General features: G+C 44.2%; 1 protein-coding gene across 1 annotated transcript in view; it reads left to right on the top strand.

Annotated features, from left to right (window-relative positions):
- TBC1D9 (TBC1 domain family member 9) overlaps positions 1-25,405 on the top strand; it is an 86,136-nt gene that overhangs the window by 42,395 nt on the left and 18,336 nt on the right. Inside the window, exons 8-12 of the mRNA XM_024208115.2 lie at positions 7,711-7,881; positions 8,465-8,615; positions 12,635-12,849; positions 22,436-22,553; positions 23,631-23,916. Of these exons, the coding sequence (XP_024063883.1) occupies positions 7,711-7,881; positions 8,465-8,615; positions 12,635-12,849; positions 22,436-22,553; positions 23,631-23,916 (941 nt within the window). The remainder of the gene's footprint in view (positions 1-7,710; positions 7,882-8,464; positions 8,616-12,634; positions 12,850-22,435; positions 22,554-23,630; positions 23,917-25,405) is intronic.

The raw sequence follows: 25,405 nt of genomic DNA, 5'->3' as shown, positions 1-25,405 counted from the left end.
GAGAGGCCAGGGGCTTAGCCTCCCTGGCTGGGAGATCAGGGGCAGGGCAGGAAGGTTCCGCAGGCCGTAGTTTGCCTACCTCTGCATTAGAGGGTCAGATTTTTAGTGCTGGTTGTTTGCAAGCTTGTAAATAAGAGAGAGAAGGTAGATGAGGTAATATCTGTTGGACCAACTTCTATTGGTAAGAGAGACAAGCTTTCAAGCCACAGAGAGCTATTTTCCAGTCCAATAAGAAGAGTTCTGTATGGCTTGAAGGCTTCTCTCTCTCACCAAATTGGTCCCATAAAAGATATTTCCTCACCCGCTTTGTCTCTCTACTATCCTGGGACCGACACGGCTACAACTATACTGAATACAGCTTGTAAATAAAACCTTTAACTGGCCACTGAGCATCTACCATCATCTGTACAGAAGAGCTGCTCAAATTCCTGCTTCCATGTTTTAAAATTACTGTTCATCTTAAAGAAAATAGTGTGGTGGAATATTCAGTAAAAATACAGTGACTGTCAACTTATGTGAGTTCCAAAAGAATTCTAACTGTTGTAGCACCTGGAAGCAATGAACAGGTGTTGCCTAAAACTGTCAGCTTTTATATAACTCCTCACTTGCCCAAGATTAAATTTTAATTCTGAAAATAAGGATTTTTAACCTGAGCAATCTTAAATTCCTGCTTCATTGCCACCAGACTTTTAAACATTTTAACAGAAAATAAATCTCTAAAATCATATGGTCCAGTTATGAACCGTCTCCCTTTTTTAACTGTGTAAAGGTAGTCGTTGTAAAAAAAAAAAAAAAAAAAAAAAAGATTGTCAGACACTTTAAGCATACAGATTTTAGTTTATATCAAAGGTGAAATGAGGCAGAAATCAAGCACCCAGAGTTATTGTCTTGTGAAATGAGTCTATGCCATACTGCCTCAGATTGTGATCTCATCAGATCTGTCAAACCGATCAATGTTCCAAAACAAAAACAGGGCTTTGCAGGAAGTGGTATTGGTAATTATGTAGCTAGAGCTCTTGCTCTGAATCCATACTAAACCCTTGCCACAACATGATGCTGAGTGGCTCTGTGCTGCTTATCATCTAGATCTTAAAAGTAATTTGTTAAAACCCCCTTTTTTTCTTTTCTTTTTCTTTTTTCCTTTTTTTATAAGAGGAGATTTGTTAACTTTAGTGTCCTGGCCAAGTCCCCACTGGATAATTATTTTCTGCCTATCTAAAATTTCTCCTGCACAGGTAGTACCAATTGACTAATATATTTCTTGGTTTTTGTTTTCTACGGTTGTATAAAATATTTGGTTGATTAAAGGCTGCTTTTCAGTAATATATAGTAATCAATATGAAGTAATCTAAGTGCATTGTAATTGTAATACACACACAATCTTATATGTATGTGTATGTGTGATATATATATACATATATATAAATAAAAAATGAAATTAGCTTTGTAAACTTTGTGACAGTTATGGAGTCCCTTTCATCACAAATGATTCCACTTATTCTAACCAAAACATGGTTGAAATTAAAAACTGCAAGTGGGATGCCAATCCTGGCTGGGGCATGCAAGTTCCACCATAATATAAATAATCATAATTTAGGGTCTTCTTTTTTTTTTGGTTGGCTTTTGAGTTTAATATTTTAGCTGTTTGTTTCAGTGTAAAAGCTAGATAAGTACTATGTGTACTTTGAACATTTCAAATTTTTCATATTTTTATCAAATTACCTTTTAAGATTTAATTAAATGATTGAAAATTTCAGTAGCATGATTGCAGGAATTCATTCTAAACCACATTTATTTTCTGTAAACATTTTCATAGAGTCAGATACTGTGAAAAGGTACCATTGTTATTAGCCAAGATTTTAAAAAGTGATTAGTGGTCATGGATACCTCAGTTTTGGGGTGCTCAACACGAGACCCCCTTAAAGGGGACTGATTTTAAGAGTAGAGGTTTTCAGTAGAGCTGTGCCAGAACTGGATTTGCCAGAATTGAATTCTGCAGAAATTTCTCATTTAAAAAAAAATTAATTCCAGATCAGAACGAAGAGTCGGAAATGCAAAATTTTCCATGGAATGGAATATTGAAAAATTCCATTTTGAGAGAACTGAAACAAAATGTTTTGAAAAATTCTGGGCAGGGAGATGGCCATCTGGGAAGTCAAACTGCATGCCCGCTAGTGGGCTGGCAGGAAACTGCCGAACGTCTTGATTCTGTCAAATTAGCATTTTGTGATGGAAAACTTCCAGCACTTTCTCAAAATTGGGCCCCTTTAAGGTGCCTCAGGACAGGTTGGACATTCAAAGTTACTAATAACATTTTAAAATTTTGGCCATTGTGAAATTCCTCTGCTTTTTTAATAAAAACAAAAGAGAAGGAAAGAGAGAGAGAGAAAATTCTGTTGTAATTGGGTATTGCTATACCATGGTGCAAAACATCCTGTTAGATGAGTCATTTTACTGTCTGCAGAAATTAATGTAGAATCTCTTTGGGTGCATAATTTTTAACAACCATGCCTCTGCAACTTCAAATATATAATCTTAGGGTATGTCTACACTACGAGAGTAGTTCGATTTTAGTTAAATCGAATATGTGCAATCGATATTAGAAAGTCGAACGTGTGTGTCTACACTAAGGACAGTAATTCGATTTTGTCAGTCCACACTACCAGGGAAAGCGTCGACATTGGAAGCAGTGCACTGTGGGCAGCTATCCCACAGTTCCCGCAGTCCCCGCTGCCCATTGGAATACTGGGTCGAGCCCCCAATGCCTTCTGGGTAAAAAAATGTGGCGAGGGTGCTTTTGGGTAACTGTCGTCATCCGTCAGTCACTACCGCCCTGTCTCCCTCCCTGAAAGCGCCGGCGGGAAATCAGTTCGCGCACTTTTTGATCAGTGACAGCGCGGACGCCACAGCACTGCGATCATGGATCCCGCTGCGACCATCGCTGCAGTTGTGGCCGTTCTCAACACCTCGCAGCTTATCATACACCTTTCCCACAGGCAGATGCAGAGAAATCAGGCGAGGAGGCTACGGCACCGCCGTGAGGGCCTGAAGTCGGAGAGTAGCACAGAGCTGTCAGAAACCACGAGCCCCAGCGCCCAGGACATCACGGTGGCAATGGGGCATGTGGATTTTGTTGAACGGCGATTCTGGGCCCGGGAAACAAGCACGGACTGGTGGGACCGCATAGTGCTTCAGGTCTGGGATGAATCCCAGTGGCTGCGAAACTTTCGCATGCGGAAGGGGACTTTCCTGGAACTTTGTGACTTGCTGTCCCCTGCCCTGAAGCGCAAGGACACCCGCATGCGAGCAGCCCTGACTGTCCAGAAGCGAGTGGCCATAGCCCTCTGGAAGCTTGCAACGCCGGACAGCTACCGGTCAGTCGCGAACCACTTTGGCGTGGGCAAATCTACCGTGGGGGTTGTTGTCATGCAAGTAGCCAAGGCAATCGTCAAGGTACTGCTGTCAAAGGTAGTGACCCTGGGAAACGCGCAGGCCATCATAGATGGCTTTGCCGCCATGGGATTCCCAAACTGCGGTGGGGCTATCGATGGGACTCACATCCCTATCCTGGGACCGGGCCACCAGGCCAGCCAGTACATCAATAGAAAGGGCTACTTTTCAATGGTGCTGCAAGCACTGGTGGACCATCGGGGACGGTTTACAAACATCTACGTCGGATGGCCGGGCAAGGTTCATGACGCTCGCGTGTTCAGGAACTCTGGTCTGTTTAGACGGCTGCAGGAAGGTATTTACTTCCCGGACCACAAGATAACTGTTGGGGATGTGGAGATGCCTACAGTGATCCTCGGGGACCCAGCCTACCCGCTAATGCCCTGGCTCATGAAGCCCTATACTGGCGCCCTGGACACAGAAAAAGAACTGTTCAACTACCGGCTGAGCAAGTGCAGAATGGTGGTGGAGTGTGCTTTTGGCCGTCTCAAGGGGAGATGGAGAAGCTTACTCACTCGCTGTGATCTCAGCGAAACCAATATCCCCATCGTTATTGCAGCTTGCTGTGTGCTCCACAATCTGTGTGAGAGCAAGGGGGAGACCTTTATGGCGGGGTGGGAGGTTGAGGCAAATAGCCTGGCTGCTGATTACGCCCAGCCAGACAGCCGGGCGATTAGAAGAGCCCAGCGGGACGCGCTGTGCATCCGGGAGGCTTTGAAAGCCAGTTTCAAGGCTGAGCAGGGTACCCAGTGACTTTTAAGTTTGTGGACACAGAGGCAGAACTTGCCCCCGTTTCTTTACCCAGTTGCCGTCGACTATCCTCTCCACTTACATACCCCCTTCACCCCCTTCCCAAAAAATAAAATCTGTTCTGTTTTGTTAATGGACACCGTTGTCTTTATTACTGTTTTCGCGGGAATGTTTTAAACCTGGGACGCAGACTGTGGCGGGGGGCGGGTTTAGGGTTGTGATGCAAATGATGCTTCTAAACTCCAGGAATGACAGGCTCCGCGGTGGTGGACTGGTTGTTTCAACGGAGCTGAAACTGTTTCAACGGACTGTTACACCAGTCCTCCTGGCCGGGACTGCGTGTATGTGTCGGCTATGTGACTGTCTTGCAGGGGGAGGAGGGTTACAGATCCCCTGCTGCGCGGCTCTGTGATGCAGGGTAAGGACCGCTGCATAAGATCTGTAACTGCCCTCCCCCGCCACCAAGTCACAGAGCAACACCACCGCCCCCACCACACAAAACATGAAAACCACCTCCCAGACTGACCAGGATAACTAGTCACTGCACTGTATATGTGCCCTGCTGCTGCACCTGCCCCCTGCTAAAGGTGACTGTCCTGTCCAATGACCAAGCCCCTTCCCCCCCCTTCAGACAGACTCCCCTCCAAAAGAAGAGGATGGAAACAGAAATGAACAGAAACGTATTCTTTATTAACAACCGCACATGGAACGGGGGGGTGAAACTTGGACGGGGTCTTGTGTGAGGCGGGTAGGAAAGGACTTTTCAAATTTTGGGGAATGAGAGCCTTCTAGTGGTAGAGCAGTCCGCAGGGGTGGAGTGAAATTTTTCACGGCCCCTTCCACCCCTCCGTGTTTGGACTTTGGGTGAGGGGGGTATGGGACTTGGTGGCGGGGCAGGGCAGTTACAGAGAGACTGCAGCGGGGCTCTCTCCTCCTGCCTCCGGTCCTGCAGAACATCCACAAGGCGGCGGAGCGTGTCCGTTTGCTCCCTCATTAGTCCAAGCAGCGTTTGAGTAGCCTGCCTGTCCTCCTGTCGCCACCTCTCCTCCCGTTCCATGTTTGCCCGGTGCATTTGGGACAAGTTCTCCCTCCACTGTGTCTGCTGGGCTGCCTGTGCTCGGGAGCATCCCATTAGTTCTGCAAACATGTCTTCCCGTGTCCTCTTCTTCCTCCTCCTAATGTGCGCTAGCCTCTGGGCAGATGTGGCTGTGGGAATTGGAAAAAGGGAGTGAATTCCTGAGACAGAGCAATGTATCTGTGAACAGAGAACATAGTCTTTCTCTGTCAACAAGACCATGCAGAGCACCTATCACACGCGCACTGAGGACTAGGTCGAATTTTCGGCCCTCGCCTACAGTGCCTGCGGTCTTGCTGTGGCGAGCTGAGGAGCAGGGCAGGACACCGGACTTTGTCTAGATGGCAAACATGGTAAGCCGTAGACTTGTGGCCGCTTAAAACTTTAAGAGTGGCACTGGCCTCCTTTCACATAGAAAGCAATGCGAGTCTCTGCTGGCAGCAATCCTGCAAGCATGAACTCTGCCCCTGTCCCACCCCCTCGCGGCTGTAAACCGCGTGGCTGTAAACCGGCGGTTGCAGTTCTATAAAGGGACGGGCAAGCAGTCCCAATACTAACTTTCCCCTACCTAATTCACAGCAGGGAGTCATGCCAGACATCACCCTCCTGAAGGTCTCCGAGAGCCAGAAGGAGAAGATGCTCCGGGACAGCCTGCAGAAACCGGGGCCATTTGCTGCACTGCTGTGCAAGGCCATGATCCCGGAGTACCTGCTGGCGTTGTGGCAGGGAAACGTGTCCTACCACGGGGGGCCTAATAAGCTCTCCCTGCCCAGGAACCTGCTGATGAGGCTGGAAAAACACCTGCAGGAGGTGTATGAGGAGTTCTCCCCGGAGGATGTCGCCTCTATCCCCGGCTACATTGACCAGTTCTTGGCTTAGGTGCCCTTGGAGGGACAAATGACTGCAGGGTTTTGGGCACTATAATCATGAAGCGGACATTGTGCAATTTTTTGAAAATGGTTCGGACTATATATTGAGGCGCCCAAAGACAGACTAATCATGATACACTTTGCACTGATTCCCCTTTTGTTTGACTTTCCTGTTTACATGTTTTGAAGCACTTTACCCACTGTTAATATTTTCAATCTTCCTGTTTTGTTGCAAATAAATGTTTACATGTTTTAAAGCACTTTAGCTACTGTTAATATTTTAAATACGCCAGTTATGTTGTAAATAAATGTTTAGATATTTAAAACACTTACTGCTTGATCCTTCCCCTGAATCTGTGTCTGGGGTAACGGCTGGGGAGGGTTGGTAGGGGATCTCTGTCAGGGTGATGAAGAGCTCCTGGCTGTCGGGCAAATCAGCGTTGTAAGCGCTGTCTACTGCCTCGTCCTCCTCATCTCCTTCCTCCTCTTCCCCGTCCGCTGAGGAACCGGCCGCGGACAATATCCCATCCTCAGAGTCCACGGTCAGGGGTGGGGTGGTGGTGGCGGCCGCACCTAGGATGGAATGCAGTGCCTCGTAGAAACGGGATGTGTGGGGCTGGGATCCAGAGCGTCCGTTTGCCTCTTTGGTCTTCTGGTAGCCTTGTCTCAGCTCCTTGATTTTCACGCGGCACTGCGTTGCATCCCGGCTGTAGCCTCTCTCTGCCATGGCTTTAGAGATCTTCTCATAGGTCTTTGCATTCCGTCTTTTGGAGCGCAGCTCGGAAAGCACGGACTCATCTCCCCACACAGCGATGAGATCCAAGACTTCCCGATCCGTCCATGCTGGGGCCCTCTTTCTATTGGATTGCACGGCCATCTCTGCTGGAGAGCTCTGCATCGTTGCCACTGCTGCCACTGCTGCTGAGCTCGCCACGGTGTCCAAACAGAAACTGCGCTTCAAACTGCCCAGACAGGAAAAGGAATTCAAATTTTCCCGGGGTGTGGCTGGTCAGAGCATCCGAGCTCGGACTGCTGTCCAGAGCGTCAACAGAGTGGTGCACTGTGGGATAGCTCCCGGAGCTATTAGCGTCGATTTCCATCCACACCTAGCCTAATTCGACATGGCCATGTCGAATTTAGCGCTACTCCTCTCGTTGGGGAGGATTACAGAAATCGATTTAAAGAGAGCTCTATGTCGAACTAAATGGCTTCCTGGTGTGGACGGGTGCAGGGTTAATTCGATATAACGGCGCTAAATTCGACATAAAAGCCTAGTGTAGACCAGGCCTTAGTCACTGAAAAATTAAAACCAGCTTTATTGTATGGTTAGATTTTTGGTGTGGTGAAGTAAATGCTTAGAACTGATTTGATTGGAAAACTAAAAATTAATTTCATTGTTTGAAATTAGTTTAATTTCTGCTGCCAGATGTTTACCCTTGAGCTGCACCTTGGAGGTTTGATTTCCTCAAACTGAGTTGGCTCATAGGATGCAATAATTTTGGTGCAGTACAAGCAAAATTCTCCATCTCTCACCCATGAACAGCTTGTGGCTATTGGTTTTTGCAGGTGTATTCAAGACCAAGTAGTATAGTTTCCTCCAGCCCTCAAAGAAGTCTCAGCTCTGAAGCAGATGGAGAACGACAGTTCAATCTCAACGGCAACAGTATTCCAACAGCAACGCAGGCTTTAATGACAATGTATCGACGGCGGTCGCCTGAGGAGTTCAACCCCAAATTGGTAGATCTCGCTCCTGTTTTTGTAAACTATGCCAGATTAGAGAAGTGTTTTGGTTTTAAAACGAAGTTTTTTTTAAAGTTAACATCCCAGAAGGAGTTGTTTAACTTTTCCCTATTGCGGACCACAAAGAGTTTGCACTGCCAACCACCTGCAGAGATGGTATCTTTCAGAAAATAAACTGGTAGTACTTTAGTAGCAGAATTTCCCCATAATGCATGCCAAAACTCAAAAAGCATTTCATGCAGTGATAATGTATTTAAAATTAGGGGACAACTTCAGGACATCTTTTCCATAACTGTTAAAGAACGAATAGCATGTTGTGTAGTTTGTTATATAGTATTTTTCTTGTGGCTTTTGTACCTATTTTCAAGATTCATTATAGCAAGATGTGCTGGGAAGAAATAAGAAATGTGAGAGAGCAACACACTGAAATAAGAGAATCAGGTTATAGCTAGACTACTTCTCCTTCCTACCCCCCTAATAATTAAAGTTAGTTATGGGGCTTGGGCACTTTGCTTTTTTCTTTTAACAGTTGATGCATCAAAAATGCTACTACACTTTCTCAGAACTTATTTATTTTTAGGCAAAAGAGTTTTTGAAAGAACAAGCCTGGAAGATTCACTTTGCTGAGTATGGTCAGGGTCTCTGCATGTATCGGACAGAGAAAACAAGAGACCTTGTGCTGAAAGGCATTCCAGAAATCATGAGAGGGGAACTTTGGCTGCTGCTTTCAGGTGGGTTCCAGTTTAGAACCTTGTCATAGGTCATGAGCTAGATGTATGAGAGATGACACTGGGCTGAATTTTCAAGTGTATTTAGACTCCTAAAGATTCAGAGAGGCACCTAGTAGGATTTTCAAAAGCACCTAAAGCAGGTTAGGTTGCTAACTCTCATTGAAGTCAGTGGGAGTTACATTCCTGACCTGATTTAGGTGCTTTTGAAAATCCCCCTAGGTGTCTATAGATGCAGGTAGGCACCTAAATACCAGTGTACCCAGTGCTACACAAAATACCAGTCCATGCCTTGAAGGATTTACAATGGTTTGAGACCTCAGAAGTGAAAACTAAAAACTCTCAGCAAGTAGAGGAGCATATTTGTTAAGAGCCGGTCAAAAAAATGAAGTTACAGGTCTCTTTAGAGCAATGTTATAAACAAGGTATTCACTGAGCCTGGACCCAATGAAACTGCCACGTGGTTTGTACGTTTTGACCAGGTTAACTTGTGAGGGTGTCTTGATTCTGTCACTCCTATATAATGAGTGTGGTTAAGATTTTGTCATGATTATTTTTGATAAAAGTAATGGACAGGTTGCAGGCAATAAACAAAAATTCATAGAAGCCCGTGACCCGTCCGTGACTTTTACTAAAAATAGGCGGGGGGGAGGGAGAGACTAAAATCTCCAGCCCCTGCTGCCCGTGATGGGGCCCCCGTCGCCCCCAGCAGCTGACACCTCTGGGGCAGGTAGCTTGGAGCTCTGGGGCTCCTGTTGGCCGTGGTGACTGAGAGCTGCAAGACCCCCACCACCTGCAGCAGCTCAGAACTCCAGGGCCCCTGTCACCTATGGCAGTTCAGAGCTCCCGGGCTTGCAGCGGCTGACAGCTTCAGCTCCACTGCCCCAGGGCCCGGGGCTGAAGCAGAAAATCTCTCAGAGGTCTCTGAAAGTCATGGAATCCATGGCTTCTGTGACCTCCATGACAAAATCTTATCCTTAATAATGAGTAATAATATTTTGTGCTTTGCAGCTGGAACATGCTATATAATAACTATATTCCTTAGCACCTTTGTGTGGCTGACAAGTATTGTTCCCACTTTACAGATAGGGAAACCAATATGAAAAGGTTAAATGATTTGCCCAAGATTTCTCAATGAATCGTTGGCAGAGCAGAGATTGAAAGTCAGGAATTCCAAGCTCCTGGCCCTTTGTTCTGTCCTGTAGGCCAGACAATCTTTATGCACTTAGAAAATGGATGATACTTTAAATTATTAAACCACTCTATGCCAAGGGCTTGATTCTCCATTCCATCTAAGCTGCAGTTAGATGGAAGGGGGGGAGGGAATGGGGTGCTGCAGGGAGCCAGTTGCAGCTCCTTAACTCAGGGCTGTATGGTCAAGTGAAGTTGGGGCTCCACTGGGGCATCTCTGACTTAAACCACTGGCATAAGGTCCCTCGGAGGGAACCTTACTCCTGCAGGTGGAGGATCATGCGTAGCAGAGTCATAGGTGCTGGTGCGGCTGTCACACCCCTGGCTTGAAGTGGTTTCCATTATATACAGGGTTTACAGTTTGGTTCAATGGCTCTCAGCATCCCCACTCTAAAAATTGTTCCAGCACCCCTAAGCAGAGCTCCACTTTGCTACATCCCTCCTCCCTACACCAAGGGAAGTTTGTACTGGTCAAAGTTCATTGTCATCACCATGTTACTTTATCATGGGGTTCATTCACCTATATTTTCTTGGAGGAAGTTCCTTTTATTTATCGTTAGTCCTTCCTAAAATAAACTGATCCTGTTGGATTAATAGAAATACTTATTGCAGTCACACCTTAGATTTATATTGGAATTGGAAAAGGTTCAGAAAAAGGCAACAAAAATTATTAGGGGTATGGAACAGCTTCTGTATGGGAGAGATTAATAAGACTGGGACTTTTCAGCTTGGAAAACAGATGACTAAAGGAGGATATAATAGGGGTCGATAAAATCATGACTGGTGTGGAGAAAGTAAATAAGGAAGTGTTATTTACTCCTTCTCATAACACAAGAACTAGGGGTCACCAAATGAAATTAATAGCAGATTTAAAACAAACAAAAGGAAGTATTTTTTCTCACAATGCACAGTCAACCTGTGGAACTTCTTGTCAGAGGATGTTGTGAAGGTCAGGACTATAACTGTTCAAAAAAGAACTAGATAAGTTCATGGAGGATAGATCTATCAGTGGCTATTAGCCAAGATGGGCAGGGATGGTGTCCCTAGCTTCTGTTTACTGGAAGCTGGGAATGGGTGACAGGGAACAGATCACTTGATGATTACCTGTTCTATACATTCCCTCTGGGGCTCCTGGCATTGGCCACTGTCAGAAGACAGGATACTGGGCTAGATGGACCTTTGGTCTGACCCAATATGGCTGTTCTTATGTTCAGCTACCTTAACTTCTAAATGGCTATTCCAATTTGCATAGACAGTTAAAGCAGACTTGTCTATTCAGACTTCAACATGTAGTTTGAACATCAGTCAGCCACTTGACCTTTTATCCTTTGACAGTTGCTTGTTGTCTGTCAGTTTTTCACGTTTGTACTTTGGTTGTGTAAAATTAATTCATGGTTTAAAATCTAGAACCTCCTAAACATATATTAAACAGCTATCACAGTGGTTGTAAAGGGATGATCATTTGTATCATAGCTAAAGTGTGGTCAAAAAAGAGCTGGTTGATGCAATCTATGCAGATAGGATATCTACAATTTGCTCAGTTTATATAAATGTGATGCATCCCTCCGTCTCTTGACGGCTTGACAGTGTAGCCCGTGGATGAGCAAAGATGTCCATTAGTGTCTGGGGAACAATTGAACTGTGGGAAGATAGTTAGCCTACCATTAGGGTGACCAGACAGCAAGTGTGAAAAATCGGGACGGGGGGGGGGGTAATAGGCTTCTATATAAGAAAAAGCCTCAAATATCGGGATTGTCCCTATAAAATCGGGACATCTGGTCACCCTACCTACCATGCACTAGTTACCAAAGTTAAAACAAGGTTAAATGGGTTAAAATGAAAAGGGAAAATAATTCACATTAAGGGAAAAACTCTGGACAATAAGTCCCTGCGTATGCTACAGATACATCTATGCCTGGTCTCCTGGTACCAACCCAGTTGTCCCCTAAACTTCTTCACATGTGGTTCTAGTTTTTGAAGTAGGTCAGACCTTAGCCATGTTTCATAACTAAATTAAAACTGACCTATAGGTGGAGATATTTGCCCTGGATAGGGAGCAGGTATACTGGACAGAAAAAAGGTTGGTGTTATTTTAAATAGAGACTTTTTGGTTGAGAAAGGTGTGGTCTAATGGTTTGAACACAGGGCTGCAAATCTGGATCTCCTGAGTTCTAGTCCTGGCTCCAGCACTGACTCTTTCTGTAGCTGTAGTTAACTTCTCTGCTTCTTTTATTCTGTCCTTAAAATAAGGATAATACTATGTGCTCACAGGGATGCTGTGCGGATTGACTGAACGATGTTTTAAAAATTGCTCTGAAGATGAAAAGCTCTATAGAACCAGCAGCTATTCTGTAAATGACTTAGAGATGGACGTGCGTGTTGTTATCATGGGGGTCTGCATGTGAGCAGGGTGCCAGCCAATAGGCTATCTGCGCTACCAGTAGCACACAGATTAGTTCCCAATCTGTGGAAGGACACTGTGGTGGTGGCAGCTGTTAAAGCTCCACTGCGATTCAGCATGCTCAGTGTTTCCTCCCCACAGAAGGAAAGGGTTTATTTCTGTCTTTTAGTTTATCATTATGTGAAACTGCTTTTTAAAATGTACCCAAAGGAAAAGGCAACCAGCTGGTATTTTTATGAGTGCCAGGCCAATTTTATCCTCTTTACAATTATAACATTTTAAATGTATTTTCAAACTTTGTTTCTATTTTAAAATTTCAATTCAAGATGTCTGAACTAAGGGAACAAAAGAAAATAATATGACTATACTATGCCTGTTAGCCCTTACTTCATTATCCTACTTCATTGGTGTTGCTCTCTCCTCCTCTTAGGAGCCATTAATGAGATGGCCACCCACCCTGGCTATTATGAGGACCTCGTGGAGAAATCTATGGGGAAGTATAACCTTGCCACAGAAGAGATTGAGAGAGATTTGCACCGTTCTCTCCCAGAGCACCCTGCATTCCAGAATGAAATGGGTATTGCTGCCCTGAGGAGAGTATTAACAGCTTATGCTTTTAGAAATCCAAACATAGGATATTGTCAGGTAATTGAAATGTCTTGCCATCCTTTCAAGATCTAGAATTCCCATTCCTGTCTATTTATTTTGTTGTTTTTTCAATCAGTGGCTGCATGCTAATGTACACAGTTGATATATTTGATCATGCACATGAACATTTAGGTTCCTGATTTGTTTGCACAAAGCCCTGATCCTGCAAAGAGTTGCATTAGTACAGACTCCTGCATCTATAAGTGGTTCTCAAACTGTTGCATTGGTGACCCCTTTCACACAGCAAGCCTCTGAGTATGATTTTCCCCCCCCCCATAAATTAAAACACATTTTTTATATTTAACTCTATTATAAATGCTGGAGGAGAAGCAGGGTTTAGGGGTGGAGGCTGACAGCTCGTGACTCCCCATGTAATAACCTTGTGACCCCCGAAGAGTCACGACCCCCAGTTTGAGAACCCAAGATCTACACAGAGTTCTCTTAGCTTCAGTTGGACTCTGCACAGGAGTCTATGCATAACGGTTTGCAAGCTCAGGTACCAGAGACACTAACTGCTTGTGCATACTGGTTTGTATATGCAGATTTGTGTGCCCATAAATATAGTGACCAGTGTAAGGATGACTAAAGATCTGTCCCCAAGTGCATCTAATTAAAGTAATATCTAAAAAATGTCAGAATGAACTCTTAATAAGGAATATTATGAGGCTTATGAAAGTCCTTTTTAGTAACATTTTTGCCTGTTGCACAGCTTCTCTCCTCGTTCATTACTCATGGGCTAATGCCCCCACCTGTGGAATTCAGCGGCAGTCCAGTGTTGTTGCTGGAGGTTCCAGGATTAAATTCTGCCCTTCAGCTCAGGACAACCAACAGATTTTCTGCTTCCAAAAGTGGAACAAAATGGTGGTTCAGTTTCTCCAGACCATTTTGTTTTAAAACCTTTACTTTGTTTTGTTTTCAGGCAGTTGTGACTTATAATCTTCCTCCTTCTTTTCCCCTGGATTAGATAAATAGCAGCATTGTGGTTCCTACCACCTGGATCTGCCAGTGCAGCACCTTCCTGATCTACTCCTCTGCCCCCACTCAGACATGGCAAAGCTGTCTTGCAAACACCTGGCTTAAATCTAATCAGTGTTCCCTTTGTGAGGCAGCACTTACAGGCTCTACAGAGGGTGAATGATGCCCTGCCTGTGGCCGGCCAGCCAGCCTACCTTTGCATTGCTAGGGCATGGGGCTCAGAATCAGACTGGCATGTCAGGTTCCCACCTTGCCCTGAGAAGCCATGACTCCAATGCAGAAAAGACCAATCATTTACTTCTGAACTTTCGAGGAGAGCATCTAAGGACCAGGAGGAAGCTATCTGGCCACAGGGTGACCAGATGTCCCGATTTTATAGGGACAGTCCCGATCTTTGGGTCTTTCTCTTATCTAGGCTCCTATTATCCCCCACCCCCTGTCCTGATTTTTCACTCTTGCTGTCTGGTCACCCTATTTGGCCAGCTCGGGGGTTGGTTGCACAACAGAGCTGTGCTGGAAGGGGGAAAAACCCTGAAAGGATCCAGAGTTCCCTCACCCCGCAGCTCCCTAGGGAAAGAAGCAGGGGCTCTTCCTCCCACTGTGAATAGGAATTTTCATGACACTCTGGGGTAAGTCTTGCAAACCCCCAAAGCAAGTGTGTCCTTTGCAAGGCAGTGATTAGTATTGTTAATGAACAAATGAGGTGAAAATCAGAGGTAAGACCCCTTCTCCTTTGCCTTGTTCCCTGAGGGAGTGTTTGCTAGGGCTTGTCTCTTAGGATCACAGTGCTCTCCTTTGTATCATTCCCACTGCCTCTCCCACACCCTTCAGCATGTCTAGGCATGCACAGAGGCCTGTTTCTCCTGTGCAGCTCTGCCTCAGGCTGCAGACTAATGGAAATTGTGTCTGGGCTTTCTGACCTGCAGCCCAAGAACCCTCCCTGTGCCAGGGAAAGAGCTCAGATTTCAGACAGCAGCAGAATGGGAATTGTGCCTTCTGATCATCAGCAATAACTCCTTGCTCTGCCAAGAAAAGGGGGGGGGGTGTCTCTCGCTCTCTCCACCCCTCCCCGCTCCCTGAACTGGCTCCACATTAAAGCCTTAGGAGGATGTCACTCAGTCTGTGACCAGAGCAGAGGCACATGAGAATTCCACATCCCTCTGCACCACAAGGGGATTACAGAGGGGTAAGTGAGAAATCCCTTCCCATGTTCTAAAGGAGCCTGATTTCCTGTGTAAAGTCCTGAGTTTGTACTAAGTTGCACCTACTGCACTTGAATGCTTGGCAGCCTGGGGGAGCAGGCAGGCAGCCTTTCAGGTTCCCCGGGGACATCTAGCAAGCTACTTCCACAATTGAAGTATCAGTATAAACAGTATCCCTTCCTCTATTGTGTGGTCCCCAGGCCAGGATAAATAGTGTACTACCTCCTCCCTGTAAACAGCCAGGGGAAGAAGTACCACACATGCATCGCACACACAAAAACCCAACCAAAACAAAACACAAAAACCTACAAGGATGTCTGTCAGCTTGCAAGGAACTCATTAATATTAATAAAATATCTTCCTCTTCAAGCATTATTAGACACATTTCCTGAAATGAGGATATCTGATTAAACTAAAATGTTTCATATAAAACAAAGAAATTTCATAAATTTTGGGAGTCTAAGGCTGTTGCAGCAGTAGGTCCACCAGTCAAAGACATAGTCACACTTTCAGAAGGGGACTTCCTTCCAGAAGACCCCATGGACCATAGTACTGATGATACACTGCACAGCAGTTTCAAAGCCTCAGCTATAGCCTTTCAGACCACAGATTTTTTTCATATGTTTAATAAAGAACGCCTACTTTGTGGCAAACAAGTGGCTAACTGTCTAGCGGTGTGAGCCTTGCTTGGAGTAAGACATCTCAGGTTTTGTCCTGTGATTTGTGCCAAGCAGTGGATTTTAACTTGGTGGCTACAAAAGAGGCTTGTCACATCCCTGGATTGCCGTTGCTTGTCTTAAATGGATAGTTTGTGCAGAGAAGCTATTGGTGGAAATGTTAGAGAAATTACTACCTGAGATTGCAGACAGGCCTCAGCCCTCACTGTTGAAACCAGCGTTAGCAACTATTGGTTGATTCTAACACCAAGGGTTTCCAAGAAAGGATTGTTACCCTGGCAGAGGGAAGAATCTGGAGAAGATTCTTTCAAAGAAACCTAGATCAATTTTCCTTCAAATCGACAAAGTTTTCAGCATGACAAAGAGCAGTTGTGTACGAGAGCTCAGAATTCCTGTGCAGGACTCTTCCTTCTGATCCACCTTCTGCACCCAGAATCTTAAGTGGCTGGTGGTAGGCATAGGTTGTATGTAATGCATCTATACCCATGCATAGGCAACATACCAATCAGTTCCACATCCAGAGAAATAGACCTATTCCTAAAGGAAGAACTGCCACTAGCTCTTGAAAATCCATAGGAGCTTTTGATCTCAATGCAGAGAATTGCTCTCCAAGAGGGCATGGTCCTGGCTGTAATTTTATCATAATGGTAAAGATTTGCAAAGATCCAAAACTTCATTGCATCCATCATTTCCTGAAAGGTCATCAGTAGCCAATTGTTTCCAAAGGTTAGGGTGCTATGCATCAGCTTCATCCCCTGAGTGGGATTCTCAAAATGCAGCTGCTTAAATTCCTTCTGAGGACTTAGAACCATGCACTTGAGGCAATGCAAAGTTAAGTATCATTCTCAGATAACATCCAGTGCCTCTTTGTGGGCAGGTAATTTCAAACAACATGCTGAAAGCCAACCCAACTTTCACTCTAGACCCTCGCGTACTCATATGGAAGCAAGCACACTTGGAAGACAGATTTCCAAAATCTCATCATACGTATCCTTTCAGTTAATTTTGACGTCTCTATCGGGGTGTGTCTTTTTAATTTAAAAAGACAAGGCAAAACCCACAAACATGGTCATGTGGACATATGGGGTCAGACCAGTGATCCATCAAGTCCAGTATCCTGTCTGTGACCGTGACCAGTAAGGTGCAAGGAACCACATAGCAGGCAATTATGGTATTTGCAGAGGAAGTCTCTTCTTACTTCCCATCAGGGATTGGCTTTGAATTGAGTCAGAAGTGTTTATATCCCTTCTGAAACCAGGGATCAAAGCTGCTCCTTGGAAATGGAAATAAAGGCCTGGGAAGAGAAGAATCTGCTGCCTTTCCAGACAGCTTATGTAAAGCATACAGAAAAGAGAGAAAGGGAGAGTTTAAGTCCTTCTCCTAATACTCCACTAGCCCAGAAGGCACTTTGGACTTGCTAGATAGCCAAGACCCCCACATTGTACCTATAAAAAACACCAGACCTTGTGAAGCTGGGACTCCTTCATTCAGACTAGGAACATCTACAGCTAATAGCCTGAGCATCAGAAGAGCAGTGTAGTTCAACATGGATTCTTCTTCAACCTCTGATACAGTTTGGTATTCAGAGAGAACTCAACCAGGATATTTCATTCATTGATCTGGTCAAATTTACATTTCAGGTGTGAGGGGAAACAGGAAGCTCTTTGGGACTTGGACTGCCTCTTTGTACATTGCCCAGCACAATAGACCCTGACCTCTAGAGGCTTCTATAATACAAATATGATGATAATCCCAAAGGTCTGGTGATCTCAGCTACATTAGAGTTTTTTCCAGGAGATTCGGTTGGAGTCGCGCAACCAAACACCATAGAGATGTGGATACCAGCCTTGTAGCCAACCACATTGGATCCTCCATTTGAATATCAGTTGCCAAGTTTAATCACACTGACAAGTTTAGACAAGTCTGTGGTTGGCCTTTCTAGTCACCATTACCTCAAAAGGGCAAGTTTTGGAATTAATTCCCATATCCATACAAGAATCACATTGCCTTTGTCATAAGGAAAAAAATATTTATAGCTCCAGAAACCTTTCTGCTCAAGGTAAACTCCTCTTTCCACAATTCCTGAGAAATAGTTCTCCCATCATTTGGTTCTACCCCTCGGAAGATTGTGACATAAATGAGCGTTCCTAGAGCTCTGAAGATTCATCTCTGGTATATAGATTACATATGCCAGTTGTACCCTGTTCATCGTTGTTGCCGGCACAGAGTGCCCGAGGACAGCAACAGCGGGGTTCGTTGCCCGGTGTGCTTCGCGCCAATAAACACACCAGGGGTGGAGGAGCAAACAAAGTTTATTTGAGATCTCAAAGTGGTGCTAGGAGACAGGCAAGTCTCAGATCAAGCACACCAACAGAAACAGCTTTTCTTCTTTTATACATTTTGCAGTCAAGCCTCATCCCCCCCCTCCTCCTTCCCCCACTACCCCTCCCTTCCTCCCCATTCCTCTTTCTCCACCCCTCCCGTCCCTGGTAATAGTTACTAAGCAAATAGCAATTACATTTAAGCAGTTAGATTATGTTGGCAGCTATAAGTTTAGCTCGTTAGTAACACTTCTTCAATTATTATCTTGTCCCTTTCCTTTGATTCATTATCTTTCCTTTTAGCCAGAGGTATGCAGTTCTCATTATTACTGCTTGGTACCGGTAAGGGGGGTTACCACTGATAGCAGGCTGCTTACACATTCCACTTGCACCTGGCTTTTGAGGTCGATTAGAGTTTAAACATGGAAGGAGTTTGGTTCACTTAGCCCTAGTGCAGGAAGGCTTCATTGACACTTGTGGTCGTCTACCCTCCCGAGTTACCTAGGGTGATGCCTAGTGACATCAACATCGTATTCTGTCCAAAATGCCAAGGCCTTAGGGACTCAGGGTTGCTGCAGCCAAGATGTAAAAATCCTGCATCAGTTGGCATGCTAGGCATCTAGGAAATTATTAACAGAAATTCCCAGAGGCACTGGAGGGGAGAGGGAGGGAGTGTATGAGCCTGAGGAAGATTTGCAAAGTAAATTTCCGTTCCTCTGCAAATGCATCTTTTGGTAGGAAGGTGCTACTGGGTTGGTTTCCCCATAACTTCTTAGTTTATAAAGCTCTTGCTTTCTGTGGGGGGAACTTCCATTCCTGGCTGTTATGCTACTATAATAATTAAACTCTGTCCCTACTTCTGGGATTCACTGTTCACTACTTCCCATGGGTAATGAATGAGGAGAGAAGCTGCATGTGCAACAAAATGAGAAATTTCTTACATGATGATTTTCTTTCTGTTAGCAGCTTCTCTCTGAATTAAACCCACCCTGGTAGTCTTTTGTAAATAAAAATATAAACTGAAAATTTTCTCCAAAGGGAGACTCATACATATATTGTCTTAAGGTTAAATTAATATAGTGTATCAAGTTATCTTACACTCCAGCAACCAATTGTTAGTGTTATCTGCAGCTGTGGAGGAGCTCTTTTGGTAGCCTGAGCAGAAGGGCAGAGCTTAGTCTCCGAGCCTCCAGCACAACATTGGACAGCCTCCAAACTCCACATGTAGGGGGCATTGGCCCATGAGTAATGAATTCAGAGAGAAGTTGCTAACAGAAAATGATCAGGTAAGAAACTTTGCATTCCATTTCAAGGAAAAACTGCTTGTACTTCAAATGTTCCTTCATATATTAGTTGCATCAAAACCTTCCAAAAACCTTTTTGCCATGGTTGCAAGCCTTGCTAAGGGGAAAACAACAATGTATCACATAAGCTATTATAACAGAGAGTCAGCTCTGCTGTAGCTAAGGTTGAGTAGCAGTTTCTCTTTAAAGGCTGGAAGCATCATCTGGTCACAATTGTTAGAGTACAGGATTGGGAGGCAGGAGTTCTGGGTTCTGCTCCCAACTCTCTCACTTCTGTGTAACTTTGAGCAGTCACCTTTTATATCTCTGTGCCTTAGCTTTCCTGATTGCATAATGCGAATAATACTTGTTGATTTTAATGTAACCCTTCTGCCCATCTAGTTGGCAGCAACAAGGGCCGGGTTCTGTATCTAGGGGTTCAGTTTCAATAACACAATGCAAAACCGGCTCGAGCCCCCACCCAGTGACCTGGGACAATTACATACCACCCCCCCTGGGTACCTCTAAGAGGCAATACTTCCCCTCTCGCAAGCACGGAGTCTGAGTGTAGCAGAAAATGTTTAATAACATGAGGTAAACGACATCAGCATAAAATTGGAAAAAACACCACAAACAGGATTCACAACACAAACCATGAGCAAAACCCACCCCAGCAAATTGGGCTGTGTCCTTTTCCCTTTGGTTCTTGAATCCAGCAACCCAAAAATCACCCAGAGTCCCCAAAGTCCGACACCCCCAAAGTCTCTTGGGTCCAGCAACCACCCAAAGTCCCAAAAGTCCAACAACCCCCAAAGTCTCTGTCCCTGGTCAGTGCAGTCCCAGAGTAAAAGGGGGGGAGGGGCACGCAGGGTGTTAAGGGGCACCTTACGTGATCCGAGGCTGGCCAGCCGTCTGTTTCTCCGTGGGGGTTCCACCGCAGCCTTTACCACGAGCCAGTCCACTTTCCTGCTATCCCACGAACTGCTCCGCTCTACAAGCTGCTCCGCTCCACTCCGCTCCGCTCACCGACCTGTGAGCCGTTCTAGCCGTCCCCGCAAACAGCTCCGCTCGCCGTTCCTTGGGCCACTCCAACCGGCCCCGCAAGGCTCCACGCCGCTCGCTGCTCCTCCGGTCGTCCCCACAAATTGCTCTGCCAGCTGCTGAGCAATATAGCTTCAGGCTCCCCCACTAGTTAACACAGCACTCAGTGATCTCAGCTCTTAATAACATCAGCTCTTTTGTGATTTCAGCTCTTAGCGATTTCAGCTCATAGTAGTAGGGGAGCCCCAGTGCTGGTGCACCATTGGCCCAAAGTGAATTCAGCTCAGCAGCCTGTAACTAGACTCCTAAGGGAATCAAAGTTAGCTCTGACATTCAACAGTGGAGAGAGGAGGCGGTGCAATTGGTGTTTCAAACCCTCAGAAGGGGGCCCATACCATCAGGTACAAATACCTGTCCCCATCCCCTCTCAATTCACTGGGTTTTGTAACCCATGCCCCTTGTCAAGCAAGTGCTACTTAGGTAATGGTGAGGGACTCACTCAGTCCTTCTGTCATACAACAGTTTCACTGGCCTTGATTCACAGAATCAAGGTAACAAAACTTTATTCTCCCCGCCCCAATAATAGAGAAACTGGGGATCCCACACCAGCCAAAGTAACCATTTTCAGTTGTTGTGTTTCATGCCAGGCGAGTGGGTGTGCCTTTGCAAACAAGATCAGCCCCTGGAGTTCTTTTCCACACTCGCCATAATTCACCACCAGATGTCAGGGTAGAGCTCATCCTGACTCTGCTTACATAAGAGTCTTGTGAGGCTTAATTAATCACTGACTGTAAAGCACTTTAGTATCCCTGAATGAAAAATGCAGAGGGAGATGCAAAGTATTCTAACCATCATCATCATTAATTCATAAAGAATAAATCACTCAACATTACTTGAAGTATCTTTTTTTTTAATTAAAGGGGAGGGGGGGAAAGGATGGTAGGACAATGAACACCGGAATGGTAGCAACAGGAACATACTTGTAACCCTGGTCCCCACAGTCAGGAGTGAAATTATAAGGAGTCCTGGGTCATGGTATAAAAGTACTTTTTATTCTTTCAAAGACAGTGACAGTTATAGCAAGTATCCAAACTCGAAATCATTATATAAATAGTAAACAAGACTAAAGATAAGAGGATAGTGTGTGATAGCATCATAATGAAGTATTGGTGGGTGTTGGGAGGGGATCAGTATATATGAATTGACAGATCTTGAAAAGGGATCTGAATCTGAATGTCTTAGTTTTTTAACTGAGAACTAAATTAGTGTTTTAAAAATATTTAACTTTCATTTTGGGGGGCTTAAAATGTAATGAAATAACATTGTCTTCTGGGACAATCACAGAAAACAAGCTGGTACTGTACCTGCCCACCATCTGTCATCTCTCCCATTTGAGTTAGGGTTTAAAATAATGAATCTGTTCCTCAAGATTCAAACTCTGACATGGAAATATTCTCAAGGTAGGTCATTTTTTTCAGGCCTTCTGGCCTTGACAAAGGAGTTAGGCAATGACTGAGAACAAACAAACATAGAGCAACATTGTGCCAGCCATTTATGTAAGATGGAGGAAATAGGTCACAAGGAACCTTGCCCCGTCTCCCTCCTTCCACACACACAGACTGGGAACGCTTACAGTCCTCCTGCTCCATTGTGCTCAAGGCTGCTCAAGATTGGCACCACTGCAAACATTTGCCTTACCAATGGAGGGCATGACTTCCATTGGTTTTTTGTTTTTGTTTTGCCCTGGCAGAAGGTCTGGGGTGTGCACAGTTGAACCCTTGAAGAATGAACAATAAACTGATTGTGCAAAGAAGCAATAACATCCAAAGTCTTGATTTTCAGATGGTTTGAAGAAACTTCTCATTAGGAACATTAGGAAAACATTGTTTGCTGTACTTACAGAAGAATGTGGACTGCTGAATATAGCAGAACATATAATAAATTTTAAGTGAAATTGCTTCAGAGTAAATCCATGGCTAATTTCTGACCTAGGATAAATTCTTATCTGTTCAGATTTTATAGCACTAGATATGGCAAGAGAATTTAGAAATGATATCTAGTGATTTATTTTTTCATTCTTGTAGGCCATGAATATTGTCACTTCAGTACTTCTTTTGTATGCAAAAGAGGAGGAAGCTTTCTGGCTGCTTGTGGCTTTGTGTGAACGCATGCTGCCAGACTACTACAATACAAGAGTTGTTGGTATGTTAAGGGGATTGTTTTTTCTAAAAAGTCCTTAAATATCCAGAAGCCTGTTCTGTTAATTTTTTTTATGTTGAAATAATCAGATGGTCAGCACTGATGATATGTGAACTGTTGCAAACAGATGAGAGAATGAAATGGCTAGTTCAGAAGTTTGGAAGCAGCTACCTAAGTAGATATTCTGCTCAGTGTTAGTTCTTCACCTGCTTGAGGTAAAACAGAATTCTACAATGAACTCGACTTGACTTGATTTAGGTTAAAGAGATCAGAAGGAGGTGGGAGGCTAGAATTTTAAGTGTAGAGAACAGAGGATATAATATAATTACCAAAGAAATGTTGGTGAGGGGCAGGGTCGGGCAGTTTACAAGAGAAGGTTATATTACCACTCACTTCTAGGCTGTTGGTTTGAAAGGACATTAATAACTGAAAGCCTTTACTGTCTAATGACTGGCTGTTGGCTTGTGTGAAATGAGTTGATGCTTTCAATCCACTTCCATCACAAAAATCACTGTTACTTACCCTTGCTAGCAAAGGCACCAATGACTGAGCTTACCCACTCAATCCTAGAGGTAGTGGTATGGAGATACTTGTGTTTGCTGTTGCCTGTGTGGTGTGCATGTTCTGTAGAAGCTCTTCAGCTTTCTGTGCCACCACAGGGAACTTTTTACATCCACTAAATTTGCCTTAAAAATAAAAAAAATAAAAAAATCTTCTTCCTTCCTTCCCCTATATTGCCTCTCCCACCACCACTCCTGTGATGCTGAGAAGTAGAATTCATCCATTAATGTACCTTATCTACAAGTTCCAAAGGATGGGTTTCAGAACAAGAAAAAACCCTGTTTGCTTTTTCTAGGCTCTGTGTTTATTACACATTTGTTTTCTGTATAACAGTGTTTTGATTTTTTTGGTGCATATCACAATTTAATCAAAGGGAAGAATCTATCCTTTCTCTGGTGGTAAGGAAATGTATATAAGCATCTTGGAGAATGTTCTTATAATATTTTCCCCAGAAGGGTATAAATGTGTATTCATTTGATCCTAAATTCATGTGTGCCCAATGTTACTTATTTCCAACAGGAGCTCTGGTGGATCAAGGTGTTTTTGAAGAGCTGGCCCGGGACTATGTTCCACAGCTTTATGACTGCATGCAGGACTTGGGTGTTATCTCTACCATTTCACTGTCCTGGTTCCTCACACTTTTCCTCAGTGTAATGCCATTTGAAAGTGCTGTGGTGGTTGTGGATTGTTTCTTCTACGAAGGAATAAAGGTGATATTCCAGTTAGCTCTTGCTGTGCTGGATGCTAATGTGGCCAAGCTGCTGAACTGTAAAGATGATGGAGAAGCAATGACAGTCCTGGGAAGGTATTTATTGAACAAAACCAAAGTTCTGCTTCCGGTTTTAGTGCATTTAACTTATTTACCAAGAAGTTGATTGTCTTTTAGATGCTTGCAATCCTTTTTGTCTGTAACAGGAGCTATGTGTGCCTTCGTCAAAAAAGGCTTTACATATATTTCTGAGTGACCATATCTACTTATCTAGGCCTGGTATTCACCTAAAAAGTAGATCGACCTAGCTACATCACTCAGGGCTGTGAAAAATTTTGCACCTTGTGTGATGTATTTAGGTTGACCTAACCCCCACCCTAGACTCAGCTAGGTCAATGGAAGATCTACCGCCTCATCGAGATGTGGATTAACTACATTGATGGAAAAATCCCTTTGATTGTTGTAGGAAGCATCTATATGACGGCACTACAGATGCAGCATTGTATCTGTGCCGCTGTAGGGTAGATATACCCCTAGGGGGACAAAGTTTCAGAAAATTACAGCCACCTTAAAAGCCTACAAAGGTGAAGCAATCAGGAGTGTTACCCTCAATTATGCACAACTGCTCCTATTAGCCAGGCTCAACAACAACAACAACAAAGTTTTCCTTTCTAGTTTCTAGAATATCCTTCTGAACCTGTCTTATAGGGATCTTCAGCAGGTCTTGGTTAGATATCTGGAATTTTTTACTTCATCTTCTGACTGTTAACTTTTAAGTGCAATTAGGAAAAATACCTGAATTCAAGGGTAACTATTGTTGGAAATAGACTTGCCAGAAAATGCAGTAGATCTAGAAAGGCTCATGAAGGGATAAAAACACGAGGCAGGTTAGTAGACCTGGATGAATCATTCATGCTGAACTAAGACTACTTTATGTAACCTAGAATGATTCATTTGATTTCCTGACATTTTGTGTCAATGTTTAGATTTCAAGGTGCTGCTGAATCAGGTTCTTCAAAAAAAAAATTAAAGTGAGGCTCAGGGTAATTTATAGCTAGGCATGAGTGGTGGTATGATGGGTGTTGGTTTTTTAATTTACTTGGTATTTAACCAAAAAAAAAAAAAAAGCCCTGGTCATCTCAATTCTCCTCTCAGAACTAAGCCCCAACCCTTGCTGAGGAGTTATGAAAGGAAGTTTTTTGTGGCTGCAAGGTGATTTACAGCAGCTACACTGGCAGGAAGGATAAGCTCTTGATACTCTTTACAGCCAGGTTTTGGGGAATGAGAGAGGCAGAGGGTATTGAGAATCAAGTACACCATCCCCAGTTCCAACAGGAATGAGGTGGATAGTGCCCCACAAATCTTTATTTGTGTAAGATGGCTCAAACAAAAATATTTCAAGACTCTATTTAGGGAATCACTGGCAAATTGTGGACATCTTACTGTGATCAGATGGATTTCATATATTTCTTGATAAATGTGGCTTAGGTAAACAACTAATGCAGCTCTGGGGAGAAGTGGAGTGTTACAAATTGGCAAAATAGGTATCTCTGTCCAAATAACGGAATAATAGAGTGGTTTGATC

This window comes from Terrapene carolina, unplaced genomic scaffold (genome assembly GCF_002925995.2).
Source record: "Terrapene carolina triunguis isolate 2854851 unplaced genomic scaffold, T_m_triunguis-2.0 Scaffold66, whole genome shotgun sequence".
Taxonomy (NCBI): Eukaryota; Metazoa; Chordata; order Testudines; family Emydidae; genus Terrapene; species Terrapene triunguis.
The sequence above is the reverse complement of the archived record's forward strand: the minus strand, read 5'-3'. Positions and strand labels throughout refer to the sequence as shown.